The sequence below is a fragment of the Protopterus annectens genome, chromosome 7.part0 (assembly GCF_019279795.1).
Source record: "Protopterus annectens isolate FY-2018-M chromosome 7.part0, PAN1.0, whole genome shotgun sequence".
In the NCBI taxonomy this organism is placed as follows: Eukaryota; Metazoa; Chordata; order Ceratodontiformes; family Protopteridae; genus Protopterus; species Protopterus annectens.
In genome coordinates, this window is record NC_056739.1 from 1,007,586,294 (window position 1) to 1,007,603,539 (window position 17,246).

General features: G+C 35.3%; 1 protein-coding gene across 1 annotated transcript in view; it reads right to left on the reverse strand.

Moving 5' to 3' along the window:
• GRM7 (glutamate metabotropic receptor 7) overlaps window positions 1-17,246 on the reverse strand; it is a 3,543,572-nt gene that overhangs the window by 2,405,846 nt on the left and 1,120,480 nt on the right. Inside the window, exon 2 of the mRNA XM_044077567.1 lies at window positions 13,170-13,386. Within this exon, the coding sequence (XP_043933502.1) occupies window positions 13,170-13,386 (217 nt within the window). The remainder of the gene's footprint in view (window positions 1-13,169; window positions 13,387-17,246) is intronic.

The window sequence follows — 17,246 nt, forward strand, 5'->3', positions numbered from 1 at the left end:
TTTTTGGCTTTTCCCGGTTAGGGGTCACCACAGTGGAACTCCGGTCCGCTAATGATTGGCAGTAGATTTTTACATACCGAGTTGCCAGCCCTGACGTACAACCTGCAACAAAGGTACGCCCATTCATGCATGTCTCCACACAGAAGACTCTTTAGCTGAGAATCGAACAAGACAATGTCTTACTGTGAGGCGACAACACTAACGCAGCACCACCACAACTTATTACATCCAAAAAACTGATGTTTGTTTCTCAGAAACTTATTTTGGATAGTGTCACTCACATGTTGCTTGCAATATTTACTTATACTGTGTGTGTGTGTGTGTGTGTGTGTGTGTGTGTGTGTGTGTGTGTGTGTGTGTGTGTGTGCGCGCAATGAAGCATGGACTTCCAGATATTTGCTGATAATTCTTATGCTAAGACCCTAGGATGCTAATGTTTCTCAGAAAAAGCAAAATATAGTTTGTTGTACTGCATTGTCTGTTTTGCAGAATTAGCTGTGAGCCTTACTGTTTATTTTCATTTCTTCAAGCACCAGAAATGGAGCCAGTTTTTCTCAGAGCATTAACTATAGCTAACTCCATTCCCAATAGTACATGGATATGTACATAACATACAACATATGATCCTAAGATTTCTAACCCCTCCAGCTACAAGTTTTCAAATCTTTCCCTGTTCATCCATGGACTATGGGAGGTCTGATGTTTTTCTCCAGTGACTTAACTCTGTCACTGGAGTTAACCATTACTCTTTCATTCATTATGTACTTCACTCAATCCTGCTTATATTGTTTCCCATCTCACTTCATCCATTATATGTACTTCTGACAGCTGTCTCTCAGCTAAAGTTGCTTTTATCATGTAAATTGTCTTCTACTGTAAGATATTTCTAAATGATTGTAAGGCTCCAAACCTTTTTGATTGTTCTGTCTTCATAAAAGTGTGTGTGTGTGTGTGTGTGTGTGTGTGTGTGTGTGTGTGTGTGTGTGTGTGTGTGTGTTTTGGGGACAGGGGCTCATGACTTACTTTCTACATAGATTTACCTATTACCTACCTGCATGTTATTTTTCATTACTTGGGAGTGTTTCTGCATTAAAATGTATGTCTGTTAAGCACATTAAGAACATATTCACAGATAATTAAACTGGCAATGCTGTGCAAAAATCAAAATGCTGTATCTTGCAAGAATGCATCTGATGCAAAGGAGCAGAAGCTAAAAGTAGGTCATATTATCCTTTCATGTCATGCCTGTAAGTCTCTGAGTCCAGATTATGCATATGGTGTTGCTGTGTCTTGTATGTGACCAGCTGTTCCCATTTCCTTTCTTTAACTGCTAATCAAATCACCCTGTCTGGGAAACAGTTGCTTATAATCTCCTGAATGACTTCTTGGATCCAAACAATTAACTTATGACCTTTCACTCCTTGAAGCAAAATGACAGTCTTTGATTCGTGGTGTATCTCTTCACTGAAGTATTTATTATGCTTCCAAGTCATGTGGCCAGATGGTCTCAGAGTAATTATTTTAAATGTGTTTCAAGTGTGTGAGCATGAAACACACGGTCTCCAGTTACTGAATGCAGACTGAAGCACATAAAGTAAGACGGTGGAAAGAATATGAGTAGTAGTTAACAGTCTAATACCATTTCTAGAAAAGATGTAAAGGCATCTAAAGGCCTGTTATGTCTGCACCTTGGAGAAAATAGTGACACTAAGTAATAAAATCTCTGCCTTTGGTCTTGATCAAAGCAGCCCATTTACATAACAGCACACATTGTTAAAGCATACATTCTAAAGCACTAGAAAACTTAATTCAATGATCCATTAGGTTGGGTAAGTGTAAAGCTGATTCGATCATTATCTGGTGTTCCTCTAAAACTAAATGCAATATTCCCTTTGGCATCATTATACACTTTATAAATTTAAAACAGTTTCAGTACTTTGCTGTCTTCTCTACTTTTTCTGCTACATCATGCTGGAGACGTGGAAATTATTTCCAACCTGCTGCATGCTGCAGCCTATCATTCTATTTTACAGTTATATCTTCCTCAAACCAATGTTACTAAAGAGTTCCCTCAAGCGTGACATGTTTATACACCAAAGTAGCTAAAGCCTATTGTCATATTCTTGTCCTACATGATTTCATATATTTCAAATAGAGTAGCATTACAGCTAATTTACAGTCACTGTTCAGATAAAAGCCCTTTGCAGCCATGTAATATTTTCACCACTTCCATATCTATGTTGATTCATTTTTCTGTCTGGCATATGGGAAAAGCAGCATTTATTTTTGCAACTTTGCCATCAAGTTACACCATAGATATGTGACTTCAATATGTTTCTGTATTTTTAAAGAAACAGATAAAAATTGTATGTCTGTTTCTTTGTTTTTAAATTACAGTACACTGGTGCACTGCATTCTAAGGGTGATTTTTAAGCTATAAATTGGTTAAAAAAGTTAAAGATGGCAAAAAGGTAGATTTATACAATATATGCTGTGTAAAGTACAAATAATGAAATAACATCCAGTCCTGAAACCTAATGTAATTGGTTCCTTAGAACAAATCCACTTCTGAGTTTGCAGTAATGTGAGAAACTCAGAAACTCATTCCCATTAAAAAAATAAATAAATAAATAAATACTGCAGAAAACAGTGACTTGATTAATGTGGATATCTAGTACTACAGAGTTCAGATTATGTTTCTTGCCAATAATTTATGCTCTGTGGCATTTCTCCTATGATTAGACCCTCTGTGGCCATTCACAAAGATCATAACAGTGATGTACATTCTCAGGTTTATGTTTATGAATATTACTCACTTGTGTGCACTTAGTTTAACTGATTAGAAATTAATGTGTCTTTCCAAATTTGGCAGGTTATTTGCATTTATCTATCTATCTATCTATCTATCTATCTATCTATCTATCTATCTATATATCCAACTATCTGTGCATCCATCCATCCATCCATCCATGCATTCACCTATCAATTTATACATAGTAAAAAACTCAGCTCTTTTGTGTCTGAAGCTGGAATACCTGGAACACAATGATAATTGTGCACTCTTTCATAATAATAACACATACCAGATCAAAGGCAATATGGGATTTGCAATTACATGGTGCTGTGTAAAAAAATACCTATGTAATATGAGAGATCACAGGAGAAGAGGTTACATTTGGGGCAGATGTGAAAAATACAAGTATGGGAACCATGTAAGTGGATCTGTCTTTTCATTGCATTTTAGCCAAGGGTCCCAAACTGACTACCTACTTCAAAGACACCACTGCAACCTAAACAAGAGACTAACTCAACAGCATTTTAGTCAAAGCGGGATTCTACATCACTGCTCATATAATAAAATAAGCTCTGTATCTGCTCTACTTGCCAGCAGAGGGGTAACTGATAAAGAATATGTATGTAGGGCCTTTCTCACTAGAATATCACCACCAAAATGAAAAAGTCAAATCTCAGATTCCAGGTGCCTGCTGCAGCTACCTCAGTGAGGTCTTGAGTACCACGCACATGGGCTGAACACCTGTGACTCAAAGTGGTATACAGCTAAAAGTTTCTTAGATCTAGGACTTCATCTGACTTTCTTCAGCTAGATGTTTCAAAAAGGCCAGACTTAATGAACAGATGCACTATCAAGTTGACTAAACTCAACTCCAAGTGGTTATCAATTGACTCTTCCTTACCTGAGGCATCACGTCTAAAGATCTGACCACATATTTTCTAATTAACTGCCATTCCAAGATGCTCTAGTACCAGGCAGACTTACAAGTCTCCATGTGTTTGATGTGTTTTTTGCTGCAAATAGTTCATGACTTGTACTAAAGTCCATTGATTTCTTAATATGGAAGTTCGGATCAGTAAGCTGTCCTTTCTAGTCATGCCCATCCAGATAACTGTTTCACCCCCCCCCCCCCAGTAAAATACTGAAGTCTCCTGTGAAGAGTACATACTCAGTAGGCAGCTCCCTCTTTAGTATTCTACCCACCTTTGGCTAGATACGTGACTAATTTATAAATTATTTGGTTTATAATTCAAGCAAATGTTTTAATATTCCTCTCAGTGACTTTCAGTTGCATTAAAGCAACCACTGAACTACAAGGAAACATTCTAGTTCCACAGCTCTCTGCCAGGATCTTGTAAGTATTCCCACTCACACCGTGCAGAGAGCCTCTCAAGGAAAACTCCAGAGAAGGAGCAAGAGCACATCTGACTGAGAAGTTTCATTCCAGTACTGAATCCATGATAATTCTGCAGACACATTTAAATACAACTCACAACTCAACAAAAGTGATAAAACATGCTTGAAAGGATCATTTTGTAGCACAGGAAAGTGCTTTCATTCATAAGGTAATGTAACAACTTCATCAAACATCTAAGGTTCTGTTCATTGTTCCCCAACGTATTAGGGATTTTCTTGATTCAATAATTCAGTGTGTGTGTGTAGTGATATATTTGAATATATCTATTTCATTCTTTTCCTTATATTACATCACTTTACCTTCCTCCTGTGCCAAAGAGTTGACATTCTGTATTCCTAAAGGCACTAGTCATTAGGAAGTTCTAAGTTGGGCAAGCCCATCTCCAGTTAATCAAGAACAACAAACCTCAACAGGATTCATTCATTCATTCATTCATGTATTTATTTTCAGTGAACAAGGAGGTTTGACAGATGAAAGCATAACTATAAACCTTTTAACACAAGAAATCTGGACAAAGCCTAATACAATGGGGAGACAAAGGCCCAAATACAGAGACAGATTTTAAATATTATTCTTATAAACTTAGAAAGTTGATAGACTAATAGGTTTTTGTTAGCATGTACTGTTTGAAGTATATAGAGTTCAAAACTCACATGTGTGCCATTATTTGTGACATCAATACTTGGTGATTGTGAAACAGTGACATCAGTTTATAACACCATTTATCTTATCTTGTGATATCAGTTTATAACACCATTTATCTTGTGATATCAGTTTATAACACCATTTATCTTATCTTGTGATATCAGTTTATAACACCATTTATCTTGTGTTGTGATATCAGTTTATAACACGATGTACCTTATCTTGTAATATCAGTTTATAACACCATTTATCTTGTAATATCAGTTTATAACACTGTTTTATCTTTACTTGTCATATCAGTTTATAGCACCATTTATCTTAGCTTGTGATATCAGTTTATAACACCATTTATCTTATCTTATGATATCAGATAACACCATTTATCTTGTGATATCAGATTATAACACCATTTATCTTGTGCTGTGATATCAGTTGATAAGACCATTTATCTTGTGTTGTGATATCAGTTTATAAGACCATTTATCTTAACTTGTGATATCAGGTTATAACACCATTTATCTTGTGTTGTGATATCAGTTTATAAGACCATTTATCTTGTCTTGTGATATCAGTTTATAACACCATTTATCTTTTCTTGTGATATCAGTTTATAACACCATTTATCTTGTGTTGTGATATCAGTTTATAAGACCATTTATCTTATCTTGTGATATCAGTTTATAACACCATTTATCTTATCTTGTGATATCAGTTTATAACACCATTTATCTTATCTTGTGATATCAGTTTATAACACCATTTATCTTGTGTTGTGATATCAGTTTATAAGACTGTTTATCTTATCTTAAGATATCAGTCTATAACACCATTTATCTTGTATCCAGAATTATTATAGAGGTAATGGTGCAAACAAGCAAACTCAAAGCTCTTAAAATCAGCGAATAATTAATTTATAATGTCCAGTAAGCGCTTTCACTTAAAAGCTTCATCAGACTGTTACTATAAAAATTTTTAAAATGTCGTATATATAAATTCAAAAACATCAGAACCAATAGAAATAATGTATATATTAAGGAAATCAATTCTTAAAGATACAGCTCAACTTTCCCATGTGAATGCATATATACACAAAAAAAAATTCATGAAAAAGCAGGTAGAAAACTTAATGACAATTAATATACAATCAATATTGTTTATAAAAAATATATATATATATATATATATATATATATATATATATATATATATATATATATATATATATAGGGATTAAACCATGATAAAAGTTTCAATAATGAATGCAAATGTAAAAACTAATAATTATTTCATTATTCTACGTTTCTTGAGTAAGGGCTTAATACTAGCCCTTTCATTCAATCCATGTCCCCTGTCCGCCCTGAGGATAATAATCCAGTTATTTTCTTTGTATTCGGTCTGATTCCTAATGTATCATGCTCTTATGCTGGGTTGAATTAAATCTATCACCCTAAATAAAAAGCGATGTTCAGGGCCTGCACTAGAGACATGTTTGTCTAAGGCATTGTGAATGGATTTTTTTCTGATGTGATAGATCTGCTCTCGAATTCTGTCTCTGAGGACAATATTTGTTTTCCAACATAGAATGATTGGCAGAATTGACAGACTGCCAAATACACTAAATTAGAGCTTTTACATGTTGCTTCTATGTTGAAAATAAAGTTCCTTTTCAAATCAGGATGATAGAATATATTTGATGTATCAATATAAGAACAAAAATTGCATGTAGTACACGATCGCATTGAGCCTACCAAATCACTTGTAGGGTGATCTAATTGTTTATAACATAATAACCTCTTAAGATTTTTTCTGTTTTTATAGGTAAAACCAGGTCAGTCACCTACAATTTCTTTGATGTCATCATCTACTAAAAGTATAGACCAATACTTCTTGAAGATTTCTATAAGGTCTTTATTGTCCATGGTATAACACAAAGGAACTTTTATTACTGTATTGGATTTACTTATTTGTGGGCGAGAAGTTATAATATTCTGAGGCCCAAAATGTGTTGCTATATTACCACGTAAAGTGGAAATTTCTGCCAAATTCTTATTAATTTCATATTTGGTATATCCTCTAAACAGAAGTCTATTACTTAAACTGTTTAGTTCATCAGAGAAATAATAGTCCAACACATTTAACCTTGATACCTTAACTCCTTGGCCTTTAATTAAGTTTCTAAAGATATGTTCAGGATGCATACTGGACCTAAGAAGTAAAGAATTTCTATAACATGATTTACGATGTACTCCAGTATTAATCAAGCCATTATCAAGCTTCTCTACATATACATCCAAATACTCTATCCTGGAATAAGACCAATTAATAGTAAATTTTAAGCATTCAAGCAAATTATTAAGTTTACCATAAAATCTTAAAAGTTCATCTACACCACCTTTACATAAAACGAAAAGATCGACAAAACGATGATAAAACAAAATATGAATATTAAATTCTTCCTTCTTACTAAGTATTGTTCCTTCCCAATGTGCAAGGAACATGTTTGCATAACTAGTAGCGCATGGGGTTCCCATGGCAACCCCATGTCGCTGTATGTATAATTCATTATTAAAAGTAAAAACATTTATCCTGTGGGTGTGTTGCATTGTTGCTTTGATATACCATTTATCTTGTTTTGTGATATCAGTTTATAACACCATTTATCGTATCTTGTGATATTAGTTTATAACACCATTTTTCTTATCTTGTGATATCAGTTTATAACGCTATTCATCTTATCTTGTGATATCAATTTATAACACCATTTATCTTGTGATATCAGTTTATAACACCATTTATCTTGTGTTGTGATATCAGTTTATAACATCATTTATCTTACCTTGTGATATCAGTTTATAACATCATTTATCTTATCTTGTGATATCAGTTTATAACACCATTTATCTTATCTTGTGATATCAATTTATAACACCATTTATCTTGCGTTGTGATATTAGTTTATAACACCATTTATCTTTCCTTGTGATATCAGTTTATAACACCATTTATGTTGTGTTGTGATATCAGTTTATATAACCATTTATCTTACCTTGTGATATTAGTTTATAACACCCTTTATCGTATCTTGTGATATTAGTTTATAACACCATTTTTCTTATCTTGTGATATCAGTTTATAACACTATTCATCTTATCTTGTGATATCAATTTATAACACCATTTATCTTGTGATATCAGTTTATAACACCATTTATCTTGTGTTGTGATATCAGTTTATAACACCATTTATCATATCTTGTGATATTAGTTTATAACACCATTTTTCTTATCTTGTGATATCAGTTTATAACACTATTCATCTTATCTTATGATATCAATTTATAACACCATTTATCTTGTGATATCAGTTTATAACACCATTTATCTTGTGTTGTGATATCAGTTTATAACACCATTTATCTTACCTTGTGATATCAGTTTATAACACCCTTTATTGTATCTTGTGATATCAGTTTATAACACCATTTATCTTGTGTTGTGATATCAGTTTATAACACCCTTTATCTTATCTTGTGATATCAGTTTATAACACTATTCATCTTATCTTGTGATATCAGTTTATAACACCATTTATCTTGTGTTGTGATATCAGTTTATAACATCATTTATCTTATCTTGCGATATCAGTTTATAAGACCATTTATCTTATCTTGTGATATCAGTTTATACCACCATTTATCTTATCTTGTGATATCAGTTTATAACACCATTTATCTTATCTTGTGATATCAGTTTATATAACCATTTATCTTACCTTGTGATATTAGTTTTTAACACCATTTATCTTATCTTGTGATATCAGTTTATAACACCATTTATCTTATCTTGTGATATCAGTTTATAACACCATTTATCTGGTCATATTTGTCTGGTGTAAGGACCTTTAAGCTCCTTGCTACATCATGGATCCTGGCACTGGATAAACAGCTTACCTTCACTATGTTTTATCCAGTCTGGCGAGTATGTAGTTGGTATGCTTAACTATTGTGTCATTTATGACTAAAACATTTCCCTGTGCAGAAGCAGATTTAGTAGTTCCTCTGAGCTTAGGTCTGATTTTTTGGGGACTCTAGGGAGAGCTGTCTGAATTTGCAGTGGATGTCAATGGAGAAAGAAATAAGCATTACCATGCATGCTGAAGGCTGAGGTCCTATAAAGTCTGTTTTAAGAGACTTTGGCATTTTTTACTACCCTATCATAAGTTATGGCTTTTGTGATGCATTGTGATTGATGTGAGGTTATAGAGGCATGATGCTTACCAATAGTAGGTTGATGCAAGAGGTTTACCTCTGTGCTTCTAAAATACTTCTGTCTCTAGTACATTGTACTATCAAATGACAGAAGCAGTGCATGGTTAGTAAGCAGGAGGTACTTACTACCTTACTTTAAAACACTTATTGTAATCGGACTACCTATAGATATGATGAGAGCAAATTGTTCCATTTTGCGAGAGACTAGAGGACTAGAGCTCATTAAAAAACATGAGGGTTGGAGGCATACATTTAAAGTAGACCCTCCAGATTTATGGCTGATGTTCATAGGTTCATACTAGGCTATCTGCCCTAGGGCATTTATAAGCCTAGCCAGAGTGTGTTTGGCTTTCGCCACCCATTTTAAATAAATTTTGCTATTCCCTTTTTTGAGGTTAGTATACTGTGCCTCTGTCTAACAGTGACACAGAAGTGATACCCGGGGTAAACCTACGATCTTCCATCCACTCATCAAGATTCCCCTTGAAGAGAGTCAATGAGGGACTCTGCCTAACCTGGACTGGGATTTTATTCCAGTGTGAAGGGAGCCTCTGGGTTATGAATCTGTCCCTCCAGCATGTCCTATTTATTTCAGTGCTGAGGTTCAAGTCTCTCAAGCACATAGCTCGATAGGATTTGGATTTTCTGAGGTGCAGCATGTCCATTAATTCCGGGTTGGACATGGCTTTATATGTCAGGCACAGATCGCCTCTGAGCAGGCGGTATGCCACTGAGTAGCGCTGGAGTTTCTTTAACCGGGCAGCATATGGCATCTGTTTGAGCCCTTTGATCCTCTTGGTGAGGTACTTTTGGGGTCTTTCCAGTTGCTGCAGGTGTCTGGTAAGGTACATCCCAAAAGGGGCATTGTACTCAATTATGGGCCTGATGAGGGATGAGTAAAGAGGCATGATGACCTCCCCTGATATAGATGTGAATCCCTTCATGATTAGGTGGGCTATATAAAATGTTTTTCTTACCACTTTGGCCACGTGGTTGTCAAATGAGAGACTGCGATCAACTTGGGTCCCTAATTACTTCTTCTGTACTTAATGGATTACCACCTATGTGGTAATTTGTGGGTACTTTGTTTTTGCCAAAGGGGATGACTATACACTTCTTGGCGTTTAGCTTGAGGCCATGGCTCTGGCACCAGTTGTCTGTTTCTATGAGGCCCTTTTGGAGGATGCTTGTGTCGGCTGGAGAGTCGATTATGGTGCCCAGTTTGCAGTCATCTGCGAACTTGGTCAGCCACAGTCCTTCCGTGTTGGCATGTACCTCCGAGAAATATATACTGAACAAGAGAGGTCCCAGGACTGAGCCTTGTGGGACGCCACTTGTAACTGGTTTGGAGTCTGCTATGGCTCCAGCAATTCTAACCATGTGGCTTCTGTCCTTGAGCCAGTTTGCAACACATCTAGTGACAAAGGGGTTTATATTTAAGTTGGTGAGCTTATCTATAATGCCCAAGTGGGGTATTGTATCGAAGGCTTTTGCGAGGTCCAGGTAGGCTGTGTGGACCACCTTCCCCTCATCAATGGCCTTGGTGACTGTTTCAAAGAAATCAACCAGGTTTAAGAGGCAGGATCTGCCCTTAACAAAGCCGAACTGGGTAGGATCCTGTGTCTGTAGGTCCCTAATATCTTTATTTATGAGGTCCATGATGATCCTTTCCATAGCTTTGCAGACCAAGCTAGTCAGGCTTATGGGACGATAGTTTCCAGGTATTTAGAGTGATACTGTAAAGTTATATTAGTTGGTAGCTAATCTGGCAGTCCTTTGCTAAAAGACAGAATTAGGTTACAAGAATGATGAAAAGTGGATTTGCAGTAGTCTAGAACAAGTAGGATCAAAGTTAGCATGATTACTAAAACATTTACCAGTATTAGGATTTGCAGTAGTAGTATTACAGACAGTAATACTAATATCAATTATACAAAGGTAATAATAATAATATTAGTTATAGAACTATAGTAAATCTGAAAATAAATGGCTAGAGATGAGTGGTAGTGGGTTACTAAATTAAAATAAAACCCACAATGAAATGTACTCCATGAAAGTGTTGTTATACACAGTGGTTAAGCACTTTCATTTTTGAAATATGGACTTGCAGCTTTGTTGTTTTCTAGCAGTAGTATTAAAAGAAATTACACTGGTTTAAGCACGGATTCTGGCTGCACATCAGAGCATCCAGTTCACCCTTAACCAAGGCATCATGATTTGGTCCTTCTAGTTTTATTTATATTTGTTCTGTGAATTAGGCATTTATAGTGATGGAGGCCTGGCATATCTAATACAGGGTAATATTTTAAAATGTCAGGATTCAGAATGCCAAGTCACAGACTGTAGAGAGTGAATGAAAATCTGGATTTAAATATATTGAGTTTGAGACTGCCATTTCCCAGAATATTCCCTTTTCTTTGCAGTATGTTGAGCTTATATTTGTCGGTAGATATACACACACATATATATATATATATATATATATATATATATATATATATATATATAAGATCAGGGAGTGTAGGGACTGCAGTGGGGCTTGCCTGTAAGGGGAAAACAAGATTAAAGGAGAACATTGATATTCAGTATTCTACCTTCTCCTATATTTTTGATGATTCATGACTCAGCATTCGAAGTCCCAACATTTGAATACAGAACGCAGGTATAGGCCTAGGTTGTTCAGATACAAACCTTGAATCATTCTTTTCTTGTTCTACCTTTCCCATTGTGTATATGCAATGCCTAAGAGGGAAGCCACAGACGCCTAGGTACATCTCATTCGGAGAAGACATGAACATTAGCTACTATAGGTTGCTGAAGTAGCCTCAGTCATAATTATGCTTCTAAAAAACAGTGTTGGATATAACAAGCATCTTCACATTTGTTTTTCAGTATTCTGTTCTTAACATGTCCATGTTCATTAAGGCTACATTTTATGTTATTAAAATATTCCATATAAACATATGCATTAAACAGGATATAAGGTTAAAAGTACAAATTAATCCATGCTATCGAATCTAAATCAGACTAGTTTCTTATATGTGAATTTGTTACCTACAGTGCTGCATTAAATATTCAAAACAACTGCAACATCAGAGAAAATAATATTATACATTATCAAATGTAAAACAATATTCTAATAATGCATTTATTTCTAACTACATTCTGTAGTGCTTTGAGCAGATGCAGTCTGTCTTGTGTCAACTATGTAATGTTATATCTGGAGCATGCTTTAGATGAACAATAGACAACTTCTATATGTCCTTTTTGGTTCTAAGCTGACATGAGGACTTGAAGTCTTTATATATTAAGTTGCTTTCAACACAAACAATTACACTTCCAAGCAAAATGTAAGATATATTGCTCTACATGTGTTCATAGCTGTCTTTCTGAAAACTGCAAGTGCACATTAAAAAAAATGTATAACCTAATGGGGCAAATCAAATTTATTTTATTTAAACAGTTTAAGGCTCTGTGTAAGAAGATCATTAATGTGCCTCTCACAGATAATATTCAGCATGAATTTGATAAATGTGGATATAATAGTAAATTCAAAGGCTAATGAGATTCCTCCATATTCAAAATGTAGGCTTAAAATCACAATGAAGGGAAAGGTCAAATGCAACATTTGACAGTCATTTAAGCTAGTTTGGAAATTCAATTATGGGTAAATTATTTGACACTTGAGGAATACTGAAGTCTCTGCTGCAGACAGAGAAGATATAATTTTTTTGTAATGGATTGATTATCTTTTAAGTGTTTTGCCCAAGAAAAACTCAGGACTGTGGTTAGCACATGCATTCTGGCAACAATAATAGCATAAAAAAACGAATTATTATAACACTAATGCTGCTGTTGGCTGGTTGCTGAACTCCTGACAGTTGATACCGAAGATAAATTGTGCTACACTGTAGGCAAAAGGAATTCCTATGGAATAGTGATTTAAAACATTTAATCTCCAGGCAGATGACTAATTTTAGTATTTGACTGTGTATATACAGAGAGCATACATTCTAAGGAAATACTTTTGCACTTAGTTTACGCACCTGCTTCTTTAGACAATTGGGCAAAAGCCTCTGCTCCTTTTTCTCCATAACTTCCTTCCGATGCAATTGTTGACACAAAATTCCAGCCTAGAGCCTTGACGATATCCACCATAGCCTGGGCTTGGAATGTGTTAGGAGACACTACACGAGAGAAGAAATCATAGCGTCTGTCATCACTTAGTTCTGGAGCTGTTGCCCCATAACTGATTTGTGGAATCTGTACGTAAAACAGAAAATGAAATAGTGATCATTAAGCTTTGCACTCCTTCACTTTAATTGGAATTCTTTACTGACAAATTTGAATTCTAGTCTTATATGCAACATATAAAGAAATGCAAATCTTGTGATACGTAATGGAGTAAACTGGTAATCTGCTTTTTCTATACATTGGTATATCACCAACAATGGATATATGAGTTCAGGTGTACCTTCTTGACTTTAAACAGCAGCTTTAAAATGCATGAAATACCTACCTGTATTATTGTTAAGGACCTACTATTAATAAAGTTGACTATGAAGATTTTTTTTAGCAATTCATTAATGGAATTAAGGCATGCAAATTAAGAATACGCTTTCCTTTTTCTACTGACTGGGGAACTGTAGGTTCCCATGCAAGTTATTCAGTCTGTGTAGGCAAATTAGGACTAAGTCCTCCTTCTTCTGATTGGTGATACTTTAGGATCCCTTGCAAATCAGTGCTAGTTATAACCCCATAATGATTGGCCAATGTGGGGCAGAAAAACACACCCATTCAGCACCTGACTGTAGTACAATCAAGGTAAGGACTCCACCCCTTAATAAGTTTGGTATATATGTGATTGTTACCACTGCAATCCTCAAAATGCAAGATCACTTGACTATTCCCTTCAATAAAGTTTCCTTGGGTTTGACACTGCTGGCATCATCATTCCGCTGAGAAGAGGGCAACAACTTCCTGACCTGAAAGTGGATTTATGATTTTTTAACAATTCATTAATGCATGAAATATGAAATAGTTAAAGGCATAAGACGAGTGATTATCTTACCCAACCAGATGTTTCTCATCTAAGTGAGCAAAATCATACACATATAACAATTTAAAAAATAAGGCTCCACATGGCTGCAGCTATATCTGTAAATATGGTTTTAGTTAATACCATTTTTAAAGGAGAGGCTAATTACCCTTTATTACTACCTTCATTTAGAGATTAATGGAGCATAATTTCTAGATATGGCTCATCCAATGATGTGATGATTCTATCATGTGAAGTTTTTTTTTTTGGAGGGGGGTTGTATTGAACATAAAATTATGCCAATATTTCAGCAGGTTCTACATGACTGCAAGTAGTAATAATCTACATGGTTAAGTAATATATAAGCCATAATCTTTAAAACAGACAAATGAATGGTTTGTGCTTACCCTATAGAAACAAAAATATTTTTTTCTAATGGAAATGCTTGTTTAATGCTAAGTGTAACTGCAATATCTTTTTTTCAATACAGACATTTTAACTCCAAGTTGTTTATGTGCTACAAAACTTTGAAACAGAGACATAACACTTCAATAAGAAGTAAGTGTATAACGTCTTAAAAATGCAGACTGTTACCTTATTTATTATATTTTTCCAGACTTCAAGTTTCACTACAAATATGCCATGATTTACAGTACTAAATAAAATTAATTTTCCTCAACTGTCATCATATAAAGAATTATGCATAATGCTCAAAAGAAAAAAAAAATAAACCACAAAGTGATCCATTGCATGTCACACTAGTGGCAGACAGCTATAAAGCCCTGGATACAGCCTAGTCACCCTGATTTTGATTAGTGGCTCAGAAGATGGACAGAGTGGCAGTGAGGAATGGGTGTTAGCATCCCTGGGAAGGTGGAGGGGCCTGTGGGTCCTGGGTCCATCTTTGGTGGAACCTAGGGATGGCACTGTAGGGAGATGTGGTATAATGAGGAAGGAGGAGGGAGACACGTCTAAACAGTGATAAAGGAGGGGAAATATGTCGTACAGCTCCATTGCATGCCTACCCCTCAGACATGCAATAGGATCTTCAAAAAGGAGAAGAAAGATGGAGCAAAACAGTTGTAGGACAAAAAAAAAGTTTGGATGTTTGAAAGCATGACCCCATCCCCCCCCGGGAACATCCTTGTTATACTTGCTGGCCATGACAAAATTCTGGGCATAGAACTTGAAGTTGAAGTATAACAGACCTGGCAAGAATGTGGGACACTAGGACAGCTGCCTGAATGACATAATAATGAGATAAATGAAAAAAAAAAGAAAGGAAAAAAGTGATTTCCTTAAGCAAGAAAAAGGCTCCTCATTATTTTAACTCATTTGCCAAACAGAGCTCAGGAAGTTTGCACTGTAACTTCCAATGGGTGTTGCCTAAGGCTTTTAACAGGAACAAATTACGTCCTCACATTTCAAATGTTCATATCACTGGAACCAGAAGGTTTATGAAAGAAGTATAAATGGCAAGCTCTTCAGCACAAACTATTTTAAAGTGGTAGTATTCTTTAGGTTCTAAGTCTTAAACCAAATTTTATAAGTCACAGTAAACACATTAACTATTGTTTGCAATATTTTGCAAACAACTTACAATATCTCAGCAACCATTCAAGTTAGACACATACTGTCAGGAGCATTGTATTCACTAGCTGAGCACGTTCATATGATGCTACAAAGTTCTGTCTGTGTTACTTGGCTGTTGAGATATTTAGAAAAATGTGAAAATTATATCTGCATAAATTAATATCATAAAAACTACAGTTAATATCTCTTTACCTGCACTAGACAGAGGTCAAATATTAAGTCAGCTGAGTTTGCCATTGTGTAAGCTTTAAGACAAAATCTTTTAAAACCTTAGCATGGTTTTGGAATTATTGCAAATATGAACAAGCAATATTTGACACCTAGAGGCGTCAGTAGGAGGTAACTGCAGATGCACCTGGAGTCGTCACTCGGAAGTACCGAATATAAATTTTGTGAATTACATTTTGTTAGAACTTACATGTTATAATGGCAAAATTCTAAACATAGGCTGAGGACAATCGTTATTTAAATTAAAGTTATTTTTGCAGGAATGGCAAGCCTCTTTGCTCCCTTCCTCCCCACCACAAACAAGAATTGTGAAGTAACAGGTCTGTGGCACTTCTATGGACTAGGCTTGTAAAGGCTCCAGGGCCATTAGACTTGTACACACCTATGAAACTATGATCCTATGTAGAGTGGAACAGGCTCTGCATATGTGATGCAGAGGATTTTGCCCCTTTCATACATAAATGAGATTGGGGGAATTTTACAGACATGTTACACAGGTCACATAGCGAGTACTCTGGGAAATGTATACTAACAGCCCAGACATGACTCAGAACAAGTAGCATTGCAGAGCTTCATCTGTCCTATGTTAAATTGCACTAAGCTTGCCATTGGAGCTTAGAGTCTATAGAAATGAAGAAGATCACGTCATCAGCACTGCAAGTGCAATTCAAAATATATGTTAAAGAATTACAAGGCATGAATTAACACAGTCCTACAAAACAATTGCATGCATTTGCGAAGAGGTTAGTATCTCAAAGTTTGGACACTGGAAGGTCCACAGTGACATGCATAGAGGGATATGCATACACAAAGCTATACATATGCTGCTTTCTACACTTTATGGGAATACAAATGCATACATAATTGTATAAAAAGACCTAGGCATATACTGCATGGAAACACACAACAGAAATATTGAACTTTATTTCTATAAAGAATCACAACACTCCTGCTGCTGCTACAGAAGTACAAGGCACTCTACAGTTGTTTTAATACATACATAAATATGTAGTACATTGTATGTAGCAAACAGTCATAAACCACACAGCCCATTTGGCACAGATGAGATCCCTCATGGTTGTACAGTGTTATACCATATATTATTAAACAAAATAATTGTGGGATACATGCATGGATCCATGCATACTAACACATGCATATACTAGTACCTTTTTTGTGTGTGTATCTATATGCTTTGCTGTGTGTGCAATATGTTAATTGTACCCTAATAAGGGTGCTCAGCATGTCAGTATGCCTTTATTGT